Source organism: Argentina silus (assembly GCF_951799395.1).
Source record: "Argentina silus genome assembly, chromosome: 22".
NCBI classification, from domain to species: Eukaryota; Metazoa; Chordata; class Actinopteri; order Argentiniformes; family Argentinidae; genus Argentina; species Argentina silus.
Genome location: NC_139676.1, coordinates 2,155,704 through 2,180,703, shown reverse-complemented (window position 1 = coordinate 2,180,703; position 25,000 = coordinate 2,155,704). Strand labels below are relative to the sequence as shown.

General features: G+C 52.9%; 2 protein-coding genes and 1 pseudogene across 3 annotated transcripts in view; 1 reads left to right on the top strand and 2 right to left on the bottom strand.

The window, feature by feature from the left end:
- LOC310821898 (glycogen debranching enzyme-like) overlaps positions 1 to 1,319 on the bottom strand; it is a 28,772-nt gene extending 27,453 nt beyond the window's left edge. Inside the window, 2 exon segments of the mRNA XM_083694175.1 lie at positions 39 to 229; positions 1,271 to 1,319. Of these exon segments, the coding sequence (XP_083550301.1) occupies positions 39 to 123 (85 nt within the window). The 5' untranslated portion in view covers positions 124 to 229; positions 1,271 to 1,319.
- A 1,393-nt stretch (positions 1,320 to 2,712) lies between these two features.
- On the bottom strand, positions 2,713 to 13,537 carry LOC310821894 (uncharacterized protein). The gene is made up of 7 exons (XM_083694171.1): positions 13,345 to 13,537; positions 11,883 to 12,027; positions 11,700 to 11,795; positions 5,017 to 5,161; positions 4,512 to 4,657; positions 4,192 to 4,331; positions 2,713 to 3,624 (listed from the first exon to the last, which is right to left on the bottom strand). Exons 1-7 carry the CDS (start codon positions 13,445 to 13,447, stop codon positions 3,476 to 3,478), a joined length of 924 nt encoding a protein of 307 aa, XP_083550297.1. The 5' UTR covers positions 13,448 to 13,537; the 3' UTR covers positions 2,713 to 3,475.
- Positions 13,538 to 19,526: 5,989 nt separating this feature from the next.
- LOC310821900 (polypyrimidine tract-binding protein 2-like) overlaps positions 19,527 to 25,000 on the top strand; it is a 12,323-nt pseudogene continuing 6,849 nt past the window's right edge. The window contains exons 1-8 of the transcript XR_014555126.1: positions 19,527 to 19,619; positions 20,361 to 20,391; positions 21,021 to 21,072; positions 21,766 to 21,941; positions 23,153 to 23,296; positions 23,701 to 23,866; positions 24,065 to 24,175; positions 24,610 to 24,967. The product of XR_014555126.1 is annotated as a polypyrimidine tract-binding protein 2-like (transcript). The remainder of the gene's footprint in view (positions 19,620 to 20,360; positions 20,392 to 21,020; positions 21,073 to 21,765; positions 21,942 to 23,152; positions 23,297 to 23,700; positions 23,867 to 24,064; positions 24,176 to 24,609; positions 24,968 to 25,000) is intronic.

Genomic DNA, 25,000 nt, shown 5'->3' with positions numbered 1-25,000 from the left:
ATGGCAACACCATGGTAACTAGGAGGGGGTAGCGGTACCTTGGTCCAGTCGGAACAGGGTCCTCTCCAGCTTCTCCATGTCGTTCAGAACCAGAACCCTCGTCTGTCTGGCTGACCCACTCATCTCTCTCCTTATAGGCTGATCCTTACAGGCTGATCCTTACAGGCTGATCCTTACAGGCTGGTCCTCTTCACTGGAGGGGTGATGCTGTGGAATTGGTCGAGACTCCCTTTTGACCAAAACACACACACACACACACACACACACACACAGACACACACATACACATACACACACACAGGGTCAGGGTTACCAGCCTTCAACAACTCAACAAACTAAATGCTCCCAAATAAACATATTCACTCTGAGATCAAAAGATCAAGTTCATCAACTCAAACAGTCCCTCCGCTTCCAGTCTGGTCAACAACACTTGATTAATTATTAGTCTTCTTCCTGACTAGTTTATTGATTAGCAGGACATGCATGACGAAATCACAATCAAGAGGAAGCTGAACTTCAAAGGCAGCTGTCTAAAACAGTTAGAGTAGCGTCATACAGCAGTAGTATTATATATATATACTACTTCTGGCTGTTTTGAGATATATATATATATAAACAGCCAGAAAACGCACACCGTAGTTTGGTGAGGCGCAGGCCGGTGGCTGAACCAGACAGCCGCACACCCCGATGCTCATCGTTTATTAAACCAACATTTCTCCAGGGTTTCAACCGACTACAGGCTGTCACTCACAAGATGTCAACACATCTGCAGCCGGCGGTGTTGCTGTCACACTTCAGGATGTTACAAAATCACAACTGCCGCTGGACACTGGATGCACTGAGCCGAAACCAAGTATAACAGTCGAATCAAATCAAATGTCAAGTATACATACAATACAAGTCCAGTTTAAAACTGCTCCATCTCGATTGACAAGATTCAGAGGATTTACGTTTTAGATGTGTTTATTGTAGATGTTTAATAAAGATATTATCCTGCGATCGCGTCTCTCCACCGCACCGTCAATCGTACACGTTAATATTGCGCGTGGTCGTCCGTAATGATCTAATAACTCAAACCGGACAAGGTCAGGAACCGGAGCTGATAAGGCCAATCTATTTTTAACGTCCCGTCCACCTGGTCGAGTGAGTCTGGCACCAAATGACCGGACAACCGTGAAACGGTGTGATCTGCAAAGCCGCGCACACACGCTGTGTTGAAACAGTGGATATGAAATGACAACATGCAGAAATAATTCTATACTATATGCACCTATTAGACTGAACTTCAGACACTCGGAGAGTCCTTGACTGTCGCCAAAACACACAAACTACGTTTAGTGACGTTCCGGTTCGGAGGACAAGGCTCGGTGTGGAAGGGGGCGTGGCATTATAACCCCAACCCGTCGACCGACTACCGGACAGGCATGAAGAGAAGACCCCGACCCCGTGTCATTTACTGGAGGGGATTACAGGAAAACGGCAATACTATTACTAGCATACGTCGCTTGTTCGTGTAGATTTCTACGGAGCAACATTAAACTCCACAATAATCACATCTTCTGAGACAGAAACACGGTAATACGGTAACTTCCTCTGCGCTGCTTCTACATGAACATAACATGTTACACAACACATGAACTGCAGTGACAGAGACCACGCCCCCCAGCCTGGAGGCTACATCTTAACAGTCCCTCCTCTTCACCCCCACTACCCCCCTGTACTAACCCTAACCCCCCTGTACTAACCCCCCTGTACTAACCCTAACCCCCCTGTACTACCCCCCTGTACTAACCCTAACCCCCCTGTACTAACCCTAACCCCCCTGTACTAACCCCCCTGTACTAACCCTAACCCCCCTGTACTACCCCTAACCCCCCTGTACTAACCCTAACCCCCCTGTACTACCCCCCTGTACTAACCCTAACCCCCCTGTACTAACCCCCCTGTACTAACCCTAACCCCCCTGTACTAACCCCCCTGTACTAACCCTAACCCCCCTGTACTACCCCCCTGTACTAACCCTAACCCCCCTGTACTAACCCTAACCCCCCTGTACTAACCCTAACCCCCCTGTACTAACCCCCTGTACTAACCCTAACCCCCCTGTACTAACCCCCCTGTACTAACCCTAACCCCCCTGTACTAACCCCCTGTACTAACCCTAACCCCCCTGTACTAACCCTAACCCCCCTGTACTAACCCCCCTGTACTAACCCTAACCCCCCTGTACTAACCCTAACCCCACTGTACTACCCCCCTGTACTAACCCTAACCCCCCTGTACTAACCCTAACCCCCCTGTACTACCCCCCTGTACTAACCCTAACCCCCCTGTACTAACCCTAACCCCCCTGTACTAACCCCCTGTACTAACCCTAACCCCCCTGTACTAACCCCCCTGTACTAAAATGAGTGGATTCTGAGGTTATCACAGGAAACCATCTCCCTTCACAACACAGACCATAATGTCATGTTGCTAGGCTACACAGGCTCACGTCTTCATAGTTAGTTATTATTAAAAAATAAAATGTATTTTGTGTAGCTTTTCTCAGTCCTAAAAGACACAACATTCCAGAGAGAACAATAATAGATTGATAAATGAAGAGGAAAACAAAAGCAGTCAGTAAAAACAATAAAAACAAGTTTAAGATGTGTTTTGAGGGACGGTTGGAAGGAGGAGTTACTGCAGCTGAATGAATGAGTGTCATTAATGTAATCGATGTCATTTCATCTTTATTTGTTTATTTTTTAAACACTCTTCAGTACATCACAGGCAGGTAGAACCCCAGTGGAACCTCAGTGGAACCCCAGTGGAACCTCGGTGTCTGTCAACAGGTGACAGACAGGAATCGTACAGCCAAACCACTATAAAACAAATCCAGAAGTTCCAGACATGTAATAAATCCAGCTGTCACCATCAGACACACACAATACTGCACCAAGGCAGGTAAAAATACCCAAAAAGTGAAATTAGTAAAAAAAAAAACTTTACATACGGCGTATAAAAATGTAAATCAAAGGGTTCATTCTTTAAACATTTAGTTCAATATGATAGACACTTGGACTGATTAGTGTATACCAACACCACAGATTCCTACAGTCATACAGGTCAGGTTCTGATCAGGTTCAGGTAAGGTTCAGGTCAGGTTCAGGTAAGGTTCAGGTCAGGTTCTGATCAGGTCAGGTTCAGGTCAGGTTCTGGTCTGGTTCAGGTCTGGTTCAGGTCAGATTCAGGTTCAGGTCAGGTTTAGGTCAGGTTCAGGTCAGGTTCTGGTGCAGGTCAGGTTCAGGTTCTGGTAAGGTTCTGGTCAGGGTCAGGTCAGGTTAGGTTCAGGTTCTGGTCAGGTTCTGGTTCAGGTCAGGCTCTGGTCAGGTTCAGGTCAGGTTCTGGTCAGGTTCAGGTTCTGGTCAGGTTCAGGTTCTGGTCAGGTTCTGGTTCTGGTCAGGTTCTGTTATGTCTGCTGCCTCCTCTTCTTCTACGTGAACATCTTCCTCTGCCTCTTGTCCGCTGGTGACGTCACTTCCTGTGAGGACGCTCCGGAGAGGAGGGGCTGCTTCCTGTTTCTGTAGATCACCATGGCGACGCGCGTGACGAACAGCAGACACGACAACAGCAGCAGAACAACTGGAGAAACAGACACCGAGATAGGAGGTCAGGAGGTTAGGGGTCAGAGGGTTAGGGGTAGGGGGTCAGGAGGTTAGGGGTCAGAGGGTTAGGGGTAGGGGGTCAGGAGGTTAGGGGTAGGGGGCAGGAGGTTAGGGGTCAGGAGGTTAGGAGTCAGGGGTCACGAGGTTAGGGGTAGGGGGTCAGGAGGTCAGGAGGTTAGGGGTCAGAGGGTTAGGGGTAGGGGGTTAGGAGGTTAGGGGTAGGGGGCAGGAGGTTAGGGGTCAGGAGGTTAGGAGTCAGGGGTCACGAGGTTAGGGGTAGGGGTTAGGGGTTAGGAGGTTAGGGGTTAGGGGGTCAGGAGGTTAGGGGTTAGGAGGTTAGGGGTAGGGGTAGGGGTCAGGAGGTTAGGGGTTAGGAGGTTAGGGGTCAGGAGGTTAGGGGTCAGGAGGTTAGGAGTCAGGAGGTTAGGGGTTAGGAGGTTAGGGGTCAGGAGGTTAGGGGTTAGGAGGTTAGGGGTCAGGAGGTTAGGGGTCAGGAGGTTAGGGGTTAGGAGTCAGGGTTAAGGGTCGATTCTGTTGTACTCACACATGAAGACAAAGTTGGGGTCACAGAATTCAGGGTCGTAGTGTTTGGTCACGTTGCCAAGCAACGCCCACATCACCACAGGATACACCGTCTGGACCGAGCGTACATACCGGTCCAACAGGAAGTTCTCCAAACAAAACCTACAATGCACACACACACACACACACACACACACACACACACACACACACACACACAGTGTGTCAAGTTGTTCGCAATTCAACTTGCTCCGACTGAGTCTCAAACTTGTGACCTGCCGAACACACACACACACACACACACACACACACACACACACACACACATTCAGCTGTACTCACCATGCCACCACCTCCGCCAGCAGGACACAGAGAGACACGGAGGCGGCCGTGGTCTCAGCCATGCCCAGGAGGCGGAGCCACAGGGAGAAGTTGATGAGGGTGGCGATGGACGTCCAGGTGGCGTACATGGCAACGCCGTTCTGAACCTGACGACCACACACACACACTGTCAAAGTAGGCCCTACGACACATGCTGTGTGTGTGTGTGTGTGTGTGTGTGTGTGTGTGTGTACCAGCAGGCGGAGGCAGCAGAGGTCCCAGGGGTGTGAGTGTGTGTGTGTGTGTGTGTGTGTGTGTACCAGCAGGCGGAGGCAGCAGAGGTCCCAGAGGTGTGTGTGTGTGTATGTGTGTGTGTGTGTGTGTGTGTGTGTACCAGCAGGCGGAGGCAGCAGAGGTCCCAGGGGTGAGTGTATGTGTGTGTGTGTGTGTGTGTGTGTGTACCAGCAGGCAGAGGCAGCAGAGGTCCCAGGGGTGTGTGTGTGTGTGTGTGTGTGTGTGTGTGTACCAGCAGGCGGAGGCAGCAGAGGTCCCAGGGGTGTGTGTGTGTGAGCCAGGCTGCGTAGACGTCAATACTGAGACTGGAGAAGAACATCATGGAGTAGTTGCTCACGGCAACGAGCGCCAGCACCACCAACGCTGCTGACATCATCCTGCAGGACGACAATATATACATCAATATATTCATACATATATACATAATATTTACATAATATTTACATACATATATACATAATATTTACATAATATTTACATACATATATACATAGATATATACATACATAGATATATACATACATAAATATATACATATATACATAATTATATACATGAATATATACATAAATATATACATGAATATATACATGAATATATACATAAATGAATATGGGCTTAAAGTGCAGACTCAGCTTTAATTTGAGGGTATTCACATCCAGGAAGGGTTTAGGAATTACAGCTCTTTAATATGTAGCCCCTCCTCTTTTTCATGGGACCAAAAGTAATTGGACAATTGACTCAAAAGCAGTTTCATGGACAGGTGTGGGCTATTCCTTTGTTATTTTTTTTATCAATTAAGCAGGTAAAAGGTCTGAGTTGATTCCAAGTGTGGCATTTGCATTTGGAAGCTGTTGCTGTGAACGCACAACATGCGGTCAAAGGAGCTCTCAATGCAAGTGAAACAGGCCGTCCTTAGGCTGCAAAAAACTAAAAAATCCATCAGAGAGATAGCGGCAACTTTAGGAGTGGCAAAATCAACAGTTTGATACATTCTGAGAGAAAAGTGGTGAGCTCGGCAACACAAAAAGGCCTGAATGTCCACGGAAGACAACAGTGGTGGATGATCGCAGGATCCTTCACATGGTAAAGAAAAACCCCTTCACAACATCCAGCCAAGTGAAGAACACTCTCCAGGAGGTCGGCATGTCATTATCCAAGTCTACCATAAAGAGAAGACTTCACAAGAGCAAATACAGAGGGTTCACCACAAGGTGCAAACCATTCATAAGCCTCAAGAATAGAAAGGCCAGATTAGACTTTGCCAAAAAACATCTAAAAAAGCCAGCCCTGTTCTGGAACAGCATTCTTTGGACAGATGAAACTAAGATCAACCTTTACACCAGAATGAAGGGAAGAAAAAAGTATGGAGAAGGCTTGGAACGGCTCATGATCCGAAGCATACCACACCATCTATAAACCACGGTGGAGGCAGTGTGATGGCATGGGCATGCATGGCTTCCAATGGCACTGGGTCACTAGTGGTTATTGATGATGTGACAGAAGACAGAAGCAGCCGGATGAATTCTGAAGTGTTTAGGGAGATACTGTCTGCTCAGATTCAGCCAAATTCAGCAAAGTTGATTGGACGGTGCTTCACAGTACAGATGGACAATGACCCAAAACATACTGCGAACGCAACCCAGGAGTTTTTTAATGCAAAGAAGTGGAATATTCTGGTCTGGCCGAGTCAATCACCTGATCTCAACCTGATCGAGCATTTCACCTGCTGAAGACAAAACTAAAGGCAGAAAGACCCACGAACAAACAACAACTGAAGACAGCTGCAGTGAAGGCCTGGCAAAGCATCACAGGAGGAAACCCAGCATTTGGTGATGTCCATGGGTTCCAGACAAAGTTCTTGCCAAAGTATTAAAAATGCACATTTTATTTATGATTGTTAATTTGTCCAATTACATTTGAGCCCCTGGAAATGGGGGACTGTGCATAAAAATGGCTGCAATTCCTAAACGTTTCATACAATATGTGGGGGGACATGCAGCGTTCGGCCTGTAGAGGGAGCTACAGGACCGTGGCCGGGGTTGTGTCGGCGAGACTTTTGTTGCACACCTGCTGCGAATTAAGTCTCGTCGGCGAATGTTTAAGATGTGTGTGCTTCTGCCATTTCAGTAGGCGAGGTGAGCTGGGAACGGCGGACACGAGAGAGAGACTTTCGCCAGAGGCTGGAAAGCCCAAACAGTATTGACAATTCGCTTAATGAATAAACGGGAAGCTGTTCCCTTAACTCAAACGCTGCGTCTGCCTCTGTGTACAACGGACTTTGTTACAATTGGCGCCTAACCTGGGACACAGAGTAAAGGCGGAAGATGGAGACGCTAACAGCAGCAATATCGAGGATAACGCTCGTCCTCGAGCAACAGACGGCCCTGCAGCAGACCCAGCAGGCGACGCTGGAGGAGCTGACGGCGGCGAGGGTCGCGGACAGGGCCCTCCTCCAGGACTTCACCAGGGCCGGCGGGCCGGCGCCGGGGACCGGAGCGGCACCAGGTCCCCCCAAGGTCCAGCTGCAGAAGATGGGGGACCTGGACGACCCAGAGGCGTTCCTCGCGGTGTTCGAGGGGACGGCAAGGATCTCGGGGTGGCCGGGCCGAGAGTGGGCCTACCATCTGCTGCCCCTCCTGTCAGGGGAGGCGCAGCTCGCGGCCCACAGTTTGCCGGCGGCCGCCCAACGGGATTACACGTCCCTGGCCCGGGCGATTCGGGACCGCCTGGGCCTGACACCGGAGGAACACCGGCGCCGGTTTCGGGCCCTGACATTGGAGGAGGGGTGCCAGCCCTTCACCTTCGCCCAGCGGCTGGGGGACAGCGCATGGCGGTGGCTGGACCCCGAGAACAACTCGGCGGTGGAGGTCGGGAACCGGGTGGTAATGGAGCAGTTCATCGCGGGACTCCCAGCCCGTACCGCCGCCTGGGTCCAGTACCACCGCCCCCAGGACCTCCAGACCGCCGTCGGACAGGCCGAGGACCATCTCTCCCTCCCACCCGGCAAGGGGGGGGGGGCCAACGCCCAGGAGGAGCCGGGGGAGCAGAAGGAGAGAGGCCGGCGCCCGCCCCGAGGACGAGATGGCAGGGGCGCACCTATCCGGAACCGACCCCGGCCCCACAGGGAGCACCTCGAGTGACAGGGGGGGTGTGTTGGCGGTGCGGACGGCCGGGCCACGTGCAGGCCGAGTGTCGAGCGATGGACGTGGGACAGGTCGTCCGCATCGGCGACATACCGGGCCCTCCCCCCGGACCAGGAGCGGCGTATCGTATTCCGGTAAGGATACAACATGATACGCACCAGGCATTCTTGGATTCGGGCTGCATGCAGTCCATGATCCAGGAGCGCCTGGTTCGGCCGGGGGCATTGTTGAAGGCATCGAGGGTGCGGGTGAGGTGTGTGCATGGGGACATTCACGAATATCCGGTGGTCGCTATCGAAATTCATTTTGAGGGGAAAAACCATAGTGTACAGGCGGCGGTTAGCCCACGCCTCACGCATCCCCTGATTCTAGGTGTGGATTGGGAGGGGTTTCCTCAAGCGGTAAAGAGGGCTACCGGGATGCGTGCACGACAGCTAGGGAGGTGTGTGGCGTGTAATGTGCTCTGTGCCGAGGCGGCGCCTCGCGACACTGCCGGGGAGCCGGAGCCGGCGGGGGCGCCTCACCCCGAGACTTCCCCGCCGAACTATCCGCTGCTAGGCGACTTCCCCCTCGAGCAGTCTCGTGACGAGACCCTAAGATCAGCCTTTGACCAAGTGATAGCAATTGATGGTACTTTGATACGGCCAGACACGGTGCGCGCCCACCCCTATTTCGCGATTATCAGCGACAGGTTATATCGAGTAAGTCGTGACTCACATAGTCAGGAGGAAGTAACCCAGTTGTTGGTTCCCCGCAGCCGCCGCGAAATGGTCTTATCAGGCGGCTCATTTCAACCCCATGGCGGGCCATCTAGGGTATGACAAAACACTGCACCGTATAATGGCTCGATTTTATTGGCCGGGGATTCGGGCAGAGGTGCGTAGGTGGTGCGCTTCCTGTCGGGAATGTCAGTTAGTAAATCCCCCGGCCATTCCACGGGCCCCCTTGCGGCCCTTACCATTGGTCGAGAACCCGTTCGACCGCATTGCGATGGATATTATCGGGCCATTTGAACGGAGCACACAGGGTTATCGATTTGTGTTGGTCTTGATAGATTACGCCACCCAATACCCCGAGGCAATACCTCTGCGCAATATCTCTGCCAGGAGTGTAGCGCAAGCATTGTTTCAACTCATCTCCCGCGTGGGAATCCCGAAAGAGATTCTCACCGATCAGGGCACTAATTTTATGTCACGCACCCTCAAGGAACTGTATGGCTTGTTGAACATCAAGGCGATTCGAACCAGTGTTTACCACCCGGCCACTGACGGCCTTTGTGAGCGGTTCAATCGGACCTTGAAGTCAATGATCCGGAAGTTTGTCCACGAGGATAGTCGGAATTGGCATAAATGGCTAGATCCCCTGTTGTTTGCGGTGCGGGAAGTTCCCCAAGCTTCCACCGGGTTTTCCCCGTTTGAATTACTCTACGGGCGTAAGCCCCGGGGTGTCCTAGACCTGCTTAAAGAAAATTGGGAGGAAGGGTCTAGCGACAGTAAGAGTGAGATCCAGTACGTCCTCGACTTGCGCACAAAGCTCCACGCCCTAGGGGCTATCTCACGTGAGCATTTGCTGCAAGCCCAGGAGCGTCAGAAACGCCTGTATGACAGGGGGTCTACCCTACGAGAGTTTACACCGGGAGACAAGGTGCTCGTACTGTTACCCACCTCCAGCACGAAATTACTTGCGAAGTGGCAAGGGCCGTTTGTGGTCACACGTCGCATGGGGGACGTGGATTATGAGGTTGTACGATCGGACCGGGGGGATAGCTTGCAGGTGTATCACGTCAATCTCCTAAAAAAATGGAACGACGTGGTCACGGTTGCTCTGGCTACGGTAATTCCGGAGAGAGAGGAGTTCGGTCTGGAAGTCCCAAAATCGAAAGTTAGCACTCCGGTCGATATTGATAACCATCTCTCTGCTAGCCAGGCCGCGGACGTTGCAGATTTGCAGCTTAAGTTCGCTGACGTGTTCTCTCCCCTGCCCGGTCGGACTACGCTCATCGACCACCATATAGAAACGCAGCCGGGTTTAACGGTGCGCACGCGTCCCTATAGGTTGCCGGTGCACAAACGAAACGTTGTGTGCACGGAGTTGGAAGCCATGCTGGAGCTGGGTGTGGTCGAGGAGTCCCGCAGTGATTGGTGTAGCCCCATTGTGCTTGTCAACAAGCCAGATGGGGCTATACGGTTCTGTGTGGATTATAGACGGGTTAATGCGGTCTCCAAGTTCGATGCATATCCGATGCCCCGGGTCGACGAGCTCTTGGACCGGCTTGGTACGGCCAGGTACTCCACGACATTGGATTGCACGAAGGGATACTGGCAGATTCCACTCTCGCCGGTGTCCCGGGAGAAAACGGCATTCTCCACTCCGCTCGGGTTATTCCAGTTCACCGCGCTCCCTTTCGGGTTGTTCGGAGCCCCAGCCACTTTTCAGCGCCTCATGGACCGTATTCTGCGGCCGCACGCCGCCTATGCTGCGGCCTACCTAGATGACATTGTCATTCACAGTGACACCTGGTCGCAGCATGTGCGGAGTGTGGCTGCTGTTCTGCGGTCCCTGAGGCAGGTGGGGCTGACGGTCAACCCGAAAAAGTGCGTGATCGGGCGGAGGGAGATCCGGTATCTGGGGTACCACTTGGGACGGGGGGAGGTGCGACCGCAGATTGAAAAGACTGCGGCCATCGCCGCCTCTCCCCGGCCCAAGACAAAGAAGGAGGTGAGGGCCTTCCTGGGGCTGGCGGGATATTACCGCCAGTTCGTACCAGGGTTTTCAGAGCTGGCCAGTCCCTTGACGGACCTCACCCGGAAGGGTGCCCCGGATCCGGTCCAATGGTCGGGCCAGTGCCAGGGGTCGTTCGAGGCCCTTAAGGGGGCTCTTTGTGGAGAAACGGTCCTGTATGCGCCTGATTTTAACCTCCCTTTCTCCCTACAGACGGACGCGTCGGATAGAGGGCTGGGAGCAGTGCTGACCCAGCGCGTGGAGGGGGCCGACCGGCCGGTGCTGTACCTGAGCCGCAAGCTGTCGGAGAGGGAGGGCCGGTACAGCACCGTGGAGAAGGAGTGCCTGGCCATCAAGTGGGCGGTCGGCACCCTCCGCTACTACCTGCTGGGTCGCGCCTTCACCCTCTACTCCGACCATGCCCCCCTCCAGTGGCTCCACCGCATGAAGGATGTAAACGCGAGGATCACCCGGTGGTACCTCGCGTTGCAGCCCTTCAACTTTTCCGTCGTGCACAGACCGGGGGCGCAGATGGTCGTGGCAGACTTCCTCTCCCGTGCATGGGGGGGGGAGTAGGTCGTCGGCCGTCGGGTACCCGGCCTGTGTCGGGCGGTGGGGGTATGTGGGGGGACATGCAGCGTTCGGCCTGTAGAGGGAGCTACAGGACCGTGGCCGGGGTTGTGTCGGCGAGACTTTTGTTGCACACCTGCTGCGAATTAAGTCTCGTCGGCGAATGTTTAAGATGTGTGTGCTTCTGCCATTTCAGTAGGCGAGGTGAGCTGGGAACGGCGGACACGAGAGAGAGACTTTCGCCAGAGGCTGGAAAGCCCAAACAGTATTGACAATTCGCTTAATGAATAAACGGGAAGCTGTTCCCTTAACTCAAACGCTGCGTCTGCCTCTGTGTACAACGGACTTTGTTACACAATATTTTTGTTCAACCTCTTGAATCAACCCCTTTATATATATATAAATAAATACATACATACATATAAAAGTGGTTGTGATTGGGTTAGGGTTAGTCACAGCTGATGTGATTGGTTCTTACTCTCGGTCCCAGAGCAGAAGCCAGGTCATGTTCAGGGTCATGTTGGAGATCCAGGACAGATAGAACCCCAGAGGCAGCACTGACACACCCCAGGACCTGGGAGAGAACACATGTTACACACACACAGACACACACACACACACACACGCACACACGCACACACACGCACGCACGCACACTGACCCTCTGCAGAGGTAGGAGGACAGGTAGAGGATCAGAAGGCTCAGCCAGGTGTAGATCAGACCCCAGACAGAGAAGGTCCACCCTGCTGGCGTGATGCCAGTCTCATAACGGTGAGACACGTTCCCTGTGCTGGAGTGGAAGGGACCTGGGGGGGATAGGGTTAGGGTTAGGGTTGGGGAGGGAGGTTAGGGTTGGGGTTAGGGTTAGGGTTGGGGTTAGGGTTAGGGTTGGGGAGGGAGGTTAGGGTTAGGGAGGGAGGTTGGGGTTGGGGAGGGAGGTTAGGGTTAGGGTTGGGGAGGGAGGTTAGGGTTAGGGTTAGGGTTGGGGAGGGAGGTTAGGGTTAGGGTTGGGGTTAGGGTTGGGGGGGGAGGTTAGGGTTAGGGTTGGGGTTAGGGTTGGGGAGGGAGGTTAGGGTTAGGGTTGGGGTTAGGGTTAGGGTTGGGGTTAGGGTTAGGGTTGGGGAGGGAGGTTAGGGTTAGGGAGGGAGGTTGGGGTTGGGGAGGGAGGTTAGGGTTAGGGTTGGGGAGGGAGGTTAGGGTTAGGGTTAGGGTTGGGGAGGGAGGTTAGGGTTAGGGTTGGGGTTAGGGTTGGGGGGGAGGTTAGGGTTAGGGTTGGGGTTAGGGTTAGGGTTGGGGTTGGGGTTGGGGAGGAGGTTAGGGTTAGGGTTGGGGGGGGAGGTTAGGGTTGGGGAGGGGGTTAGGGTTAGGTTAACCTCCTTCACAATATTGGTGTTGAAGCACAATGCATGACTTTGTACATCTGCACTTCTACACCAACTACTATACTACTACTACTACTACTACTACACTACTACTACTACTATAGTACTACTATAGTACTATACTACTATACCACTACTATACTACTACTACTACTACTATAGTACTACTACTACTATACTACACTACTACTATACTACTACTACTACAACTACTATAGTACTACTATAGTACTATACTACTGTACCACTTCTACACCACTACTATACTACCACTATACTATTATTACTACTACTACTACACTACTACTACTATAGTACTACTATACTACTATACCACTACTATACTACTACTATACTACTACTACTACTATAGTACTACTACTACTACTACTATACTATACTACTATACCACTACTATACTACTATAGTACTACTACTACTACTACTACTATACTACTATACTATACTACTATAGTACTACTACTACTACTACTACTATACTATACTACTATAGTACTACTACTACTACTACTACTATACTACTATAGTACTACTACTACTACTACTACTATACTATACTACTATAGTACTACTACTACTACTACTACTACTACTATACTATACTACTATAGTACTACTACTACTACTACTACTACTATACTATACTACTATAGTACTACTACTGCCCCATACTGCTGTTGTGTTCGGCTGCTGGACGTTAATAAACGGAACCGGACGCACCCTTCCCGGCGGCGGCCAGCGCGTTGACCAGCAGAGCAGCGACGTAGACGAGGAGAGACGCGACGACCACCGTCACCCGAGGAAGACCCCCGACCTCCGCCATGCTGCTCGGTCAACACTACACACTGACCTAGGACCTACGGTCTAGGATCTAGTCTACACATGTGGATAGTCCAGTCGATGGAGCTGCTGCTTCCTGGACCGACGGAAACGTCACGTCCTTCTCTGACGTCCGTCCGGCGCAGCGCCGCCTGCTGGTCTTCACTCTATACACACTGTTGAATCGAATCGAATCGAATCAAATCAAATCAAATCAAATCAAATCAAATCAAATCAAATCGAATCAAATCAAATCAAATCAAATCAAATCAAATCAAATCAAATCAAATCAAATCAAATCAAATCAAATCAAATCAAATCAAATCAAATCAAATCAAATCAAATCAAATCAAATACTGATGGGGGGGGGGGGGGCTATGACACATGCTATATCATTACTGTCTGGCTCATCAACACACCCCACCCACTCTGTCCACCTGCTGCTTCACTGAAGTTTCATTTGGCTGCTCTTATTTTGAAGAAATCCTCATTTCCTCATTTCCAGACCTCCGTCGGAGCGACTTGAACTGTGGGGCGACTGTTCTAACGCTGATTGACCGCAGCTCTTCGACGTGCTCCTCCTCTCTCAGACTACAGACCGGGACAACACTGAAACCCATCAGTAATTAGTCATTTATCAACATGTTATGTCAAATTGCCTATTGAATGTCAAACTGCATTAGTTTACTACTTTATAATTGATTATTATCATTGAAACATATTTCTGGTTTTGGATGAAATCATTAAGATTAAGACTTCGGGAATAACATTTTTTTTCCACGCCAGAAAACAGCAGACTTTGATATCCTTCAATAATAAAACTACATTAGGAACAGCTACATTAGGAACAGCTACATTAGGAACAGCTACATTAGTTGTAAATCATTCATGTCCGTCTGACTGAACTTAACGTGCAGAACTTGTTTAAACACTCAACATGTCATCATCCTACGATCAATCCTCAGCAGACAGCAGAACCATAAACAACACAAACGTCCCAGAGATGAAGGTGACAGGAGATCTTTCTGCTCTCAATAATGGATCAGGAGCAAGGATTTGTTTTCTATGAAGCCCAGAAAGGCTTTACGTTTTTTTGATCCATTTTCTTTGTTTTCTAAAGATCTCAAGTTATTTATGTCATTATCTTGAGACAACAAATGTTGTTTATATGAAGAAAAAAAACATTGTGTGTGGGGGGGGGGGGGTTCTAGGTGTTCTAGGGGGGTGTTCTAGGTGTTCTGGGGGGGGGTTCTAGGTGTTCTGGGGGGGGTTCTAGGTGTTCTGGGGGGGGGTTCTAGGTGTTCTAGGGGTGGGGGTTCTAGGTGTTCTAGGGGGGGGTTCTAGGTGTTCTAGGGGGGGGGGGTTCTAGGTGTTCTAGGGGGGGGTTCTAGGTGTTTATATTACAATGAAAACATCCACTGCTTTGACTTTTTTTTTTTTACCTATCATGCCAATAAAGCTGACTTGAAGAGAGAGACAGAGAGAGAGAGAGAGAGAGAAACTGAGAATGAAAGAAAGTGCAAGAAAGAGAGATGGAGGGAGACGTGTGTGTCTGCTGTGTGAGTTAGAGAAGTGTCCACCAGAGGGTGCTGTTGAGCATCAGCAGGGCTCCCCCCACCTCCAGAGGGACGGGGGGTCCTGATGTTCCTGTGATGAGACCCCAGCTCACCTCAGACATCTCTGTTAGACAGGTTCCATCTTAACGGTCCCTCTTAGAGTCCTCTTCACCCCCACTACCCCCCTATACTAACCCTAACCCTAACCCTACCCCCCTGTACTAACCCTAACCCTAACCCTAACCCTAACCCTACCCCCCTGTACTAACCCTAACCCTAACTCTAACCCTACCCCCCTGTACTAACCCTAACCCTAACCCTACCCCCCTGTACTAACCCTAACTCTAACCCTACCCCCCTGTACTAACCCTAACCCTACCCCCCTGTACTAACCCTAACCCTAACTCTAACCCTACCCCCCTGTACTAACCCTAACCCTACCCCCCTGTACTAACCCTAACCCTAACTCTAACCCTACCCCCCTGTACTAACCCTAACTCTAACCCTACCCCCCTGTACTAACCCTAACCCTACCCCCCTGTACTAACCCTAACCCTAACTCTAACCCTACCCCCCTGTACTAACCCTAACCCTACCCCCCTGTACTAACCCTAACCCTAACCCTACCCCCCTGTACTAACCCTAACCCTACCCCCCTGTACTAACCCTAACTCTAACCCCCTGTACTAACCCTAACCCTAACCCTAACCCCCTGTACTAACCCTAACCCTACCCCCCTGTACTAACCCTAACCCTACCCCCCTGTACTAACCCTAACCCTACCCCCCTGTACTAACCCTAACCCTGGTGTGAGCATTGACTCACTTACTTAAACAAATGGATTTGGATAAAGACGTCTGATAAATGTAAATGTAATGCGGCAGTAACATCACAACCACACACACACACACACACACACACACACACACACACACACACACACACACACACACACACACACACACACACACACACACACACACACACACACTCCTCCCCTGGTGTTCTACCTCCCCCGGTGTTCTACCTCCCCCAGCCTCCCCTGGTGTTCTACCTCCCCCAGCCTCCCCTGGTATAGAAGAGGGAGAGATAGAGTTTCTATATCTGAAGACCGTGGCTGAATGTCTTCTTATTAAAGGCAAATATCATCACTAATGATCAGTAAAATGACTCAGAAGATACATTTCACAGACTGGAAATAATTTTCCCAGTGCGCGCGCGCGTGTGTGTGTGTGTGTGCGTATAGTATGTGTGTGTGTGTGTGTGTGTGTGTGTGTATAGTATGTGTGTGTGTGTGTGTGTCGAGTGAGAGCCCTGTCAGTCCTGCAGTCCCCCACCCAGCACCCCCCCACACACACACAGAAACACACACACACATGCGCGAAAACACCCCCCCCCCCCCCCATTCTCCAGATAAACCGCCACAAGGTCATTGGTTAATGACAACGGTTTGTTCACCGGGTCTGTACGGCGTGTCGCCATGGAAACTGCCTGGGTGTCACGTAGCCGTGGAGACACATAAAGACTTGTTTACATGCAGCACGGAGACACAACCACCAACCTCCGTTTCCTACAGCCTCCCACAGCCTCCCACAGCCTCCCACAACCTCCCACAGCCTCCCTCAGCCTCCCACAGCTTCCCACAGCTTCCCACAGCCGGAGAGACACAACCACCAAACCTCAGTTTCCTACAGCCTCTCACAGCCTCCCACAGCCTCCTACAGACTTCTACAGCCTCCCACAGCCTCCTACAGCTTCCCACAGCCTCTCACAGCCTCCTACAGCCTCCCTCAGCCTCCTACAGCCTCCCTCAGCCTCCTACAGCCTCCCTCAGCCTCCTACAGCCTCCCTCAGCCTCCCACAGCCTCCTACAGCCTCCCTCAGCCTCCCACAGCCTCCTACAGCCTCCCTCAGCCTCCCTCAGCCTCCTACAGCCTCCCTCAGCCTCCTACAGCCTCCCTCAGCCTCCATCAGCCTCCTACAGCCTCCCTCAGCCTCCTACAGCCTCCCTCAGCCTCCCACAGCCTCCCTCAGCCTCCCTCAGCCTCCTACAGCCTCCCTCAGCCTCCCACAGCCTCCCACAGCCTCCCTCAGCCTCCCTCAGCCTCCTACAGCCTCCTGAACCAGTCCAAGTTATGCATGTCGGAATTCACATAACTCTTATGCGACATATCTTACGTCAAAACAGGGAGGGCTACACATCACAGGAGCCTGATTCCGAACCACCTCCGCTACTCACAGACTCAGGTAGAATGAGTAGGAAATAATGGAGTTCAGACGTCACAGTGAAATACAGCTCCCACACCTCCCACACCTCCCCACACCTCCCCACACCTCCCCACAGCTCACACACCTCCCCACACCTCCCCACAGCTCACACACCTCCCCACACCTCCCCACACCTCCCCACAGCTCACACACCTCCCCACACCTCCCCACACCTCCCCACAGCTCACACACCTCCCCACAGCTCACACACCTCCCACACCTCCCCACACCTCCCCACAGCTCACACACCTCCCCACAGCTCACACACCTCCCCACACCTCCCCACAGCTCACACACCTCCCCACAACTCACACACCTCCCCACAGCTCACACACCTCCCCACACCTCCCCACAGCTCACACACCTCCCCACAGCTCACACACCTCCCCACACCTCCCAACACCTCCCCACAGCTCCCACACCTCCCACACCTCCCCACAGCTCACACACCTCCCCACACCTCCCCACAGCTCACACACCTCCCCACAGCTCACACACCTCCCCACACCTCCCCACAGCTCACACACCTCCCACACCTCCCCACACCTCCCCACAGCTCACACACCTCCCCACACCTCCCCACAGCTCACACACCTCCCCACACCTCCCCACAGCTCACACACCTCCCACACCTCCCCACAGCTCACACACCTCCCCACACCTCCCCACAGCTCACACACCTCCCACACCTCCCCACAGCTCACACACCTCCCACACCTCCCCACAACTCACACACCTCACACACCTCCCACACCTCCCCACAGCTCACACACCTCCCCACAGCTCACACACCTCCCACACCTCCCCACAGCTCACACACCTCCCACACCTCCCCACAGCTCACACACCTCCCCACACCTCCCCACAGCTCACACACCTCCCCACAGCTCACACACCTCCCCACACCTCCCCACAGCTCACACACCTCCCCACACCTCCCCACAGCTCACACACCTCCCCACAGCTCACACACCTCCCACACCTCCCCACACCTCCCCACAGCTCACACACCTCCCACACCTCCCCACAGCTCACACACCTCCCCACACCTCCCCACAGCTCACACACCTCCCACACCTCCCCACAGCTCACACACCTCCCACACCTCCCCACAACTCACACACCTCACACACCTCCCACACCTCCCCACACCTCCCAACACCTCCCCACAGCTCACACACCTCCCCACAGCTCACACACCTCCCACACCTCCCCACAGCTCACACACCTCCCACACCTCCCCACAGCTCACACACCTCCCCACACCTCCCCACAGCTCACACACCTCCCACACCTCCCCACAGCTCACACACCTCCCCACAGCTCACACACCTCCCCACAACTCACACACCTCACACACCTCCCCACAGCTCACACACCTCCCACACCTCCCCACAACTCACACACCTCACACACCTCCCCACACCTCCCACACCTCCCCACAGCTCACACACCTCCCCACAGCTCACACACCTCACACACCTCCCCACAGCTCACACACCTCCCCACAGCTCACACACCTCCCCACAGCTCACACACCTCCCACACCTCCCCACAGCTCCCCACAGCTCACACACCTCCCCACCTGAGAGGGGGGGTCTGGGAGAGGAAGGGGGGTGTTGGGTCAGAATGACCACGAACTCGCCAGGGACTGGGGGAGGTAGAACATCAGGGGAGGCTGGGGGAGGTAGAACACCAGGGGAGGCTGGGGGAGGTAGACATCGGAGGAGGGCTCATTGTAATGTGTGGGACAGAGTGAGGAACGGTGTCAGAAAGGCGTGTTTGACGTCTTTGGTACCATTCCTGACTCCGTTCCATGCATTACAATGAGCCCGGCCTCCAATTTCTACCTCTGCAAAGCCTCTCCTGGCATAGTGTGGAAACGAGGATGTGTGATTAAGGGGGTAAAGTGTCCCTGGCGTCCGTTAACAAGCAATTCTTTGACCAGATGAAGAGGAAGAGGAGGAGGAAGAGGAGAGGAGAGGAGAGGAGGAGAGGAGAGGAGAGGAGAGGTTATGGCCCTAACCCCTAACCCCGGTCTGAGCATTGATTACTTTATCTTATGATGACTGATGGACAGATGATTCACTTACTTAAATGTATTTGTTGTAAGTCGCTTTGGATAAAGGTGTCTGCTAAATGCGGGCTCGGCTACTGTCGTCCGCTCGGGTCCACTCGGGGACGCTCGGGTCCACTCAGGGACGCTCGGGGACGCTCGGGTCTCTCCGTCACTCGGCTGTCGGACAGCCTCTGCGACCATTTTGCTGTCGTGTGTGTGTGTGTGTCGGAGCGGCGCTGAGGCTCACAGAACAAACTAAAACGCGTTTTCAAACTTCATCCGGCAATGGACGGGTATGTGTGTCGCAGCTCCGTAAATATTACATTTCGCTGAATCTTTTTAGGATCCATTCGTGTCGCTAAATATGTCTAGCATCGATATATTCATTCAATGTTAGCAAGCTAGCTAATAGCTCAGCGGGCCACGTTTGATGGCCGTCTGTTCGCGTCGCCGAGCTGAGCAGCTGAGCGGCGGCAGCGCCTCGAGATGTTGTTGTTGGCGGTGTGAGAGGAAGGTTCCCGCGGCTGAGCTCCAGATGTTAGACGTCGTGTGTTGGTTGTGAACCTGGCAGAGCTGGAAGTGACCGGCGGTTCGGCGGCTGACAGCCCGCTGCTCCGCGCTTTGTTGTGCGGCGGCTGGGCGGGTTTCCTTTGTCTGGGACCCGATGCGGGTGTTGAGGCCTAACCGCTGCTAACCCGGCTAACCCGGCTAACCCCGGCCTGGAACGGGACACCAGCTCTGCCAACAACCGGTAGACACCCAGGAAGGTTGAACGCGTCCAGCCAGCTCGTTGCTGAGCAGTTTTCAGCCCGTCTCTCCGTGGACGTTATGGGATGAAACTCTTCGCTCATCCGTGAATTTGCCTCGCTAGCTAACCTAGCTAGCATTGTCCAGTTTACAAGGCGAGGTCTCTCTGTGTGTGTGTGTGTGTGTGTGGGGACAGGCTTGTCGTTATTGACCGTTTAGCTCGTTGCTAGGATGATGTGCCCCGTCACCGTTTGAGGGTTTTGAACCTGTCCTCTCCTCTGTTTCAGCATTGTCAGTGATGTTGCAGTAGGTGTGAAGGTAAGTCCTCTCTACCCCTCTCCTCATCCTCTACCCCTCTCCTCATCCTCTACCCCTCTCCTCATCCTCATCCCCTCTCCTCATCCTCTCTCCTCATCCTCTACCCCTCTCCTCATCCTCTACCCCTCTCCTCATCCTCATCCCCTCTCCTCATCCTCTACCCCCTCCTCATCCCCTCTCCTCATCCTCTACCCCTCTCCTCATCCTCTACCCCTCTCCTCATCCTCTACCCCTCTCCTCATCCTCTACCCCTCTCCTCATCCTCTACCCCTCTCCTCATCCCCTCTCCTCATCCTCTACCCCTCTCCTCATCCTCTACCCCTCTCCTCATCCTCTACCCCTCTCCTCATCCTCTACCCCTCTCCTCATCCTCATCCCCTCTCCTCATCCTCTACCCCTCTCCTCATCCTCTCTCCTCATCCTCTACCCCTCTCCTCATCCTCTACCCCTCTCCTCATCCCCTCTCCTCATCCTCTACCCCTCTCCTCATCCCCTCCCCTCTCCTTATCCTCTACCCCTCTCCTCATCCTCATCCTCTCTCCTCATCCTCTACCCCTCTCCTCATCCTCTCCTCTGTTGTGCTACAGTCACCGTGGTACAAGTATTCATGGATGTTTTTATTTCTCCAGAGAGGCTCAGATGAATTGAATCTCTACAGCACAAGTCCTAACTCTGTAACAGGTAAGAGGAACCCTCTGTGTTGGGTGGAGCGGGGAGGCTGGTGGAGGTAGAAACCCATGCATTACAATGAGCCCATCCTCCGGTTTCTACCTCCACCAGCCTCCCCTGCTGTGGACACAGACCAGTTTGTATGTGTGGTAGAACTGGTTTTGTAAGACAGACAGCTGATAGGATGTTGCTGTCGGTTTCTCTAGCTAAAGGATATTATTCTCCCTCTCTCTCCCTCCCTGACTCTCTCTCCCTCCCTCCCTCCCTGACTCTCTCTCTCTCCCTCCCTCCCTGACTCTCTCTCTCTCCCTCCCTGACTCTCTCTCCCTCCCTCCCTCCCTGACTCTCTCTCTCTCCCTCCCTGACTCTCTCTCCCTCCCTCCCTCCCTGACTCTCTCTCTCTCCCTCCCTGACTCTCTCCCTCCCTGACTCTCTCTCCCTCCCTCCCTCCCTCCCTCCCTGACTCTCTCTCCCTCCCTCTCTGACTCTCTCACTCCCTCCCTCCCTGACTCTCACTCCCTCCCTCCCTGACTCTCCCTCCCTGACTCTCTCTCTCCCACCCTGACTCTCTCTCTCCCACCCTGACTCTCCCTCCCTCCCTCCCTGACTCTCTCTCCCTCCCTCCCTGACTCTCCCTCCCTGACTCTCTCTCTCCCTCCCTCCCTGACTCTCTCTCTCTTCCTACCTGCCCCCCCCCCACCCCAGCTAATGGTAATGACAGCAGTAAGAAGCTGAGGGTAGAGGATAGGATGGAGAGTCCTCCCTCCCGGGTGCTGCACATCAGGAAGCTGCCCAGCGAGGTGTCAGAGACGGAGGTCATTGCCCTGGGCCTGCCCTTCGGGAAGGTCACCAACATCCTCATGCTCAAGGGCAAGAACCAGGTGAGGGGGTCTTCTCTGGGGTGGGAGGTCTTCTCTGGGGTGGGTCAGGATGTCTGAACGGCGTGTTGCTGGATTGCATCATCAAAACCCGACTTGCGTTTATTCATGTCAAAATTCGCTAAAACGCTGAATTCACTGAGGAACATCACAACACTTTACCTTCCCTTTTGGTTTTTCACAACGATGTCATTGGCGATCAGAGAGAGTAACTGTCATTCATAAATATATAGTTAATATCATTTGTCTTGTTTACATAGTGGTGCCGCCAAGTTCACAGCATGGCGCAGAAACACTCATTGTTTGGGGAGAATGCTCATGTTCTCTGAGGTAGAAGGTGTTCTCTGAGGTAGAAGGTGTTCTCTGAGGTAGAAGGTGTTCTCCTGGTAGGTGTTCTCTGAGGTAGAAGGTGTTCTCTGAGGTAGAAGGTGTTCTCTGAGGTAGAAGGTGTTCTCCTGGTAGGTGTTCTCTGAGGTAGAAGGTGTTCTCTGAGGTAGAAGGTGTTCTCCTGGTAGGTGTTCTCTGAGGTAGAAGGTGTTCTCCTGGTAGGTGTTCTCTGAGGTAGAAGGTGTTCTCCTGGTAGGTGTTCTCTGAGGTAGAAGGTGTTCTCTGAGGTAGAAGGTGTTCTCTGAGGTAGAAGGTGTTCTCCTGGTAGATGTTCTCTGAGGTAGAAGGTGTTCTCCTGGTAGGTGTTCTCTGAGGTAGAAGGTGTTCTCTGAGGTAGAAGGTGTTCTCCTGGTAGATGTTCTCTGAGGTAGAAGGTGTTCTCCTGGTAGGTGTTCTCTGAGGTACAAGGTGTTCTCCTGGTAGGTGTTCTCTGCGGTAGAAGGTGTTCTCCTGGTAGGTGTTCTCCTGGTAGGTGTTCTCCTGGTAGGTGTTCTCTGAGGTAGAAGGTGTTCTCCTGGTAGATGTTCTCTGAGGTAGAAGGTGTTCTCCTGGTAGGTGTTCTCTGAGGTAGAAGGTGTTCTCCTGGTAGGTGTTCTCTGAGGTACAAGGTGTTCTCCTGGTAGGTGTTCTCTGAGGTAGAAGGTGTTCTCCTGGTAGGTGTTTTTATTCCTTGGTTGAAGGTGTTTGGTTCCGCCACCACAGTGGTCGTCATGGACACGTCAAGCTGTGGCCCTGAAATGTTCCTTTTAATCCTTTGTTTTGGCTGCTGAGACGTGGAATGAACCTCATTGTGTGTGTGTGTGTGTGTGTGTGTGTGTGTCGGTCAGGCATTCCTGGAGCTGCAGACGGAAGAGGCGGCCGTTACCATGGTGAACTACTACACCGCGGTGACGCCTCAGGTCCGCAACGTCCCCGTGTTCATCCAGTTCTCCAACCACAAGGAGCTGAAGACAGACAGTGCTCTGAACCAGGTGAGACAGACAGGTAGACAGACAGACAGCGCTCTGAACCGGGTGAGACAGACAGGTAGACAGACAGACAGCGCTCTGAACCAGGTGAGACAGACAGGTAGACAGACAGACAGTGCTTTGAACCGGGTGAGACAGACAGGTGGACAGACAGACAGCGCTTTGAACCGGGTGAGACAGACAGGTAGACAGACAGACAGTGCTCTGAACCAGGTGAGACAGACAGGTAGACAGACAGACAGCGCTCTGAACCAGGTGAGACAGACAGACAGCGCTCTGAACCAGGTGAGACAGACAGACAGCGCTCTGAACCAGGTGAGACAGACAGGTAGACAGACAGACAGAGCACTCTGAACCAGGTGAGCCCTTGTGCATGGTTCTAACCCCCCCCCCCCCCCCTCCCCCAGAGGGCCCAGGCGGTGCTGCAGGCGGTGTCTGCGGTGCAGGAGGGAGGGTCCCCCAGCTCAGACGCCGGGGCTCTGGACAGCTTGCTGGCCCCGGCCCCCCTCCCCTGTCCTCAGGATCATCATAGACAACATGTTCTACCCCGTCACCCTGGATGTGCTGCAGCAGGTAATCTATCCACCTGGTAATCTACCTATCCACCTGGTAATCTACCTATCCACCTGGTAATCTACCTATCCACCTGGTAATCTACCTATCCACCTGGTAATCAACCAAGCTGTGTGTGTGTGTGTGTGTGTGTGTGTGTGTGTGTGTGTGTGTGTGTGTGTGTGTGTGTGTGTGTGTGTGTGTGTGTGTGTGTGTTAGATCTTCTCTAAGTTTGGGACGGTCATGAAGATCATCACCTTCACCAAGAACAACCAGTTCCAGGCTCTGCTGCAGTTCAGCGAACCAGTCAATGCCCAGCAGGCCAAACTGGTAACACTCACACACACACATCCAGTCAATGTCCAGCAGGCCAAGCTGGTAACACTCACACACACACATCCAGTCAATGCCCAGCAGACCAAACTGTTAACACTCACACACACACACACACATCCAGTCAATGTCCAGCAGGCCAAACTGGTAACACTCACACACACACACACATCCAGTCAATGCCCAGCAGGCCAAACTGGTAACACTCACACACACACACACATCCAGTCAATGTCCAGCAGGCCAAACTGGTAACACACACACACACACACATCCAGTCAATGCCCAGCAGACCAAACCGGTAACTCACACACCTGTACACACACACACATACATACATGGTGTAATGGCTGTTTAGGTAAGAGTATTTTTGTTGTTAAGTTTAGTTTCCCCCCTCCTCCCTCCTCCCTCCTCCCTCTCCCCCCCTCCAGTCTCTTGATGGTCAGAACATCTATAACTCCTGCTGTACGCTGCGTATCGACTTCTCCAAGCTCATCAACCTCAACGTCAAGTACAACAACGACAAGAGTCGGGACTACACCCGTCCTGAGCTCCCGGCTGGTGACGGCCAGCCCCCCGTCGACCCCCGCCGTGGCCGCCGCCCTGGCCAAGGACTCCTCCTCCCTGCTCGGTACGCCACCCCCACCCCCCACCCCCACCCCTGTTCTCTCCTCTCCTCTCTCTCTCTCTCTCTCTCTCTCTCTCTCTCTCTCTCTGTTTCCAGGCCTGTCCCGTGGACCCTCCTCCTCCTCCTCCTCTCCCTGCGTCTCTAGAGGGATACTAGCTAGTGTGTAGGCTGTGTTGAGCGTGCTTACTAGGGAG

Excerpts from the sequence above, each read along its gene's own strand:
- LOC310821894 (XM_083694171.1), bottom strand. The coding sequence starts at position 13,447 with ATGGCGGAGGTCGGGGGTCTTCCTCGGGTGACGGTGGTCGTCGCGTCT. Across the intron at positions 5,162-11,699 it reads CTTCTGCTCTGGGACCGAGA|GATGATGTCAGCAGCGTTGG; the intron begins GTAAGAACCAAT and ends GTCGTCCTGCAG. Across the intron at positions 3,625-4,191 it reads CCCCAACTTTGTCTTCATGT|TTGTTCTGCTGCTGTTGTCG; the intron begins GTGAGTACAACA and ends CTGTTTCTCCAG.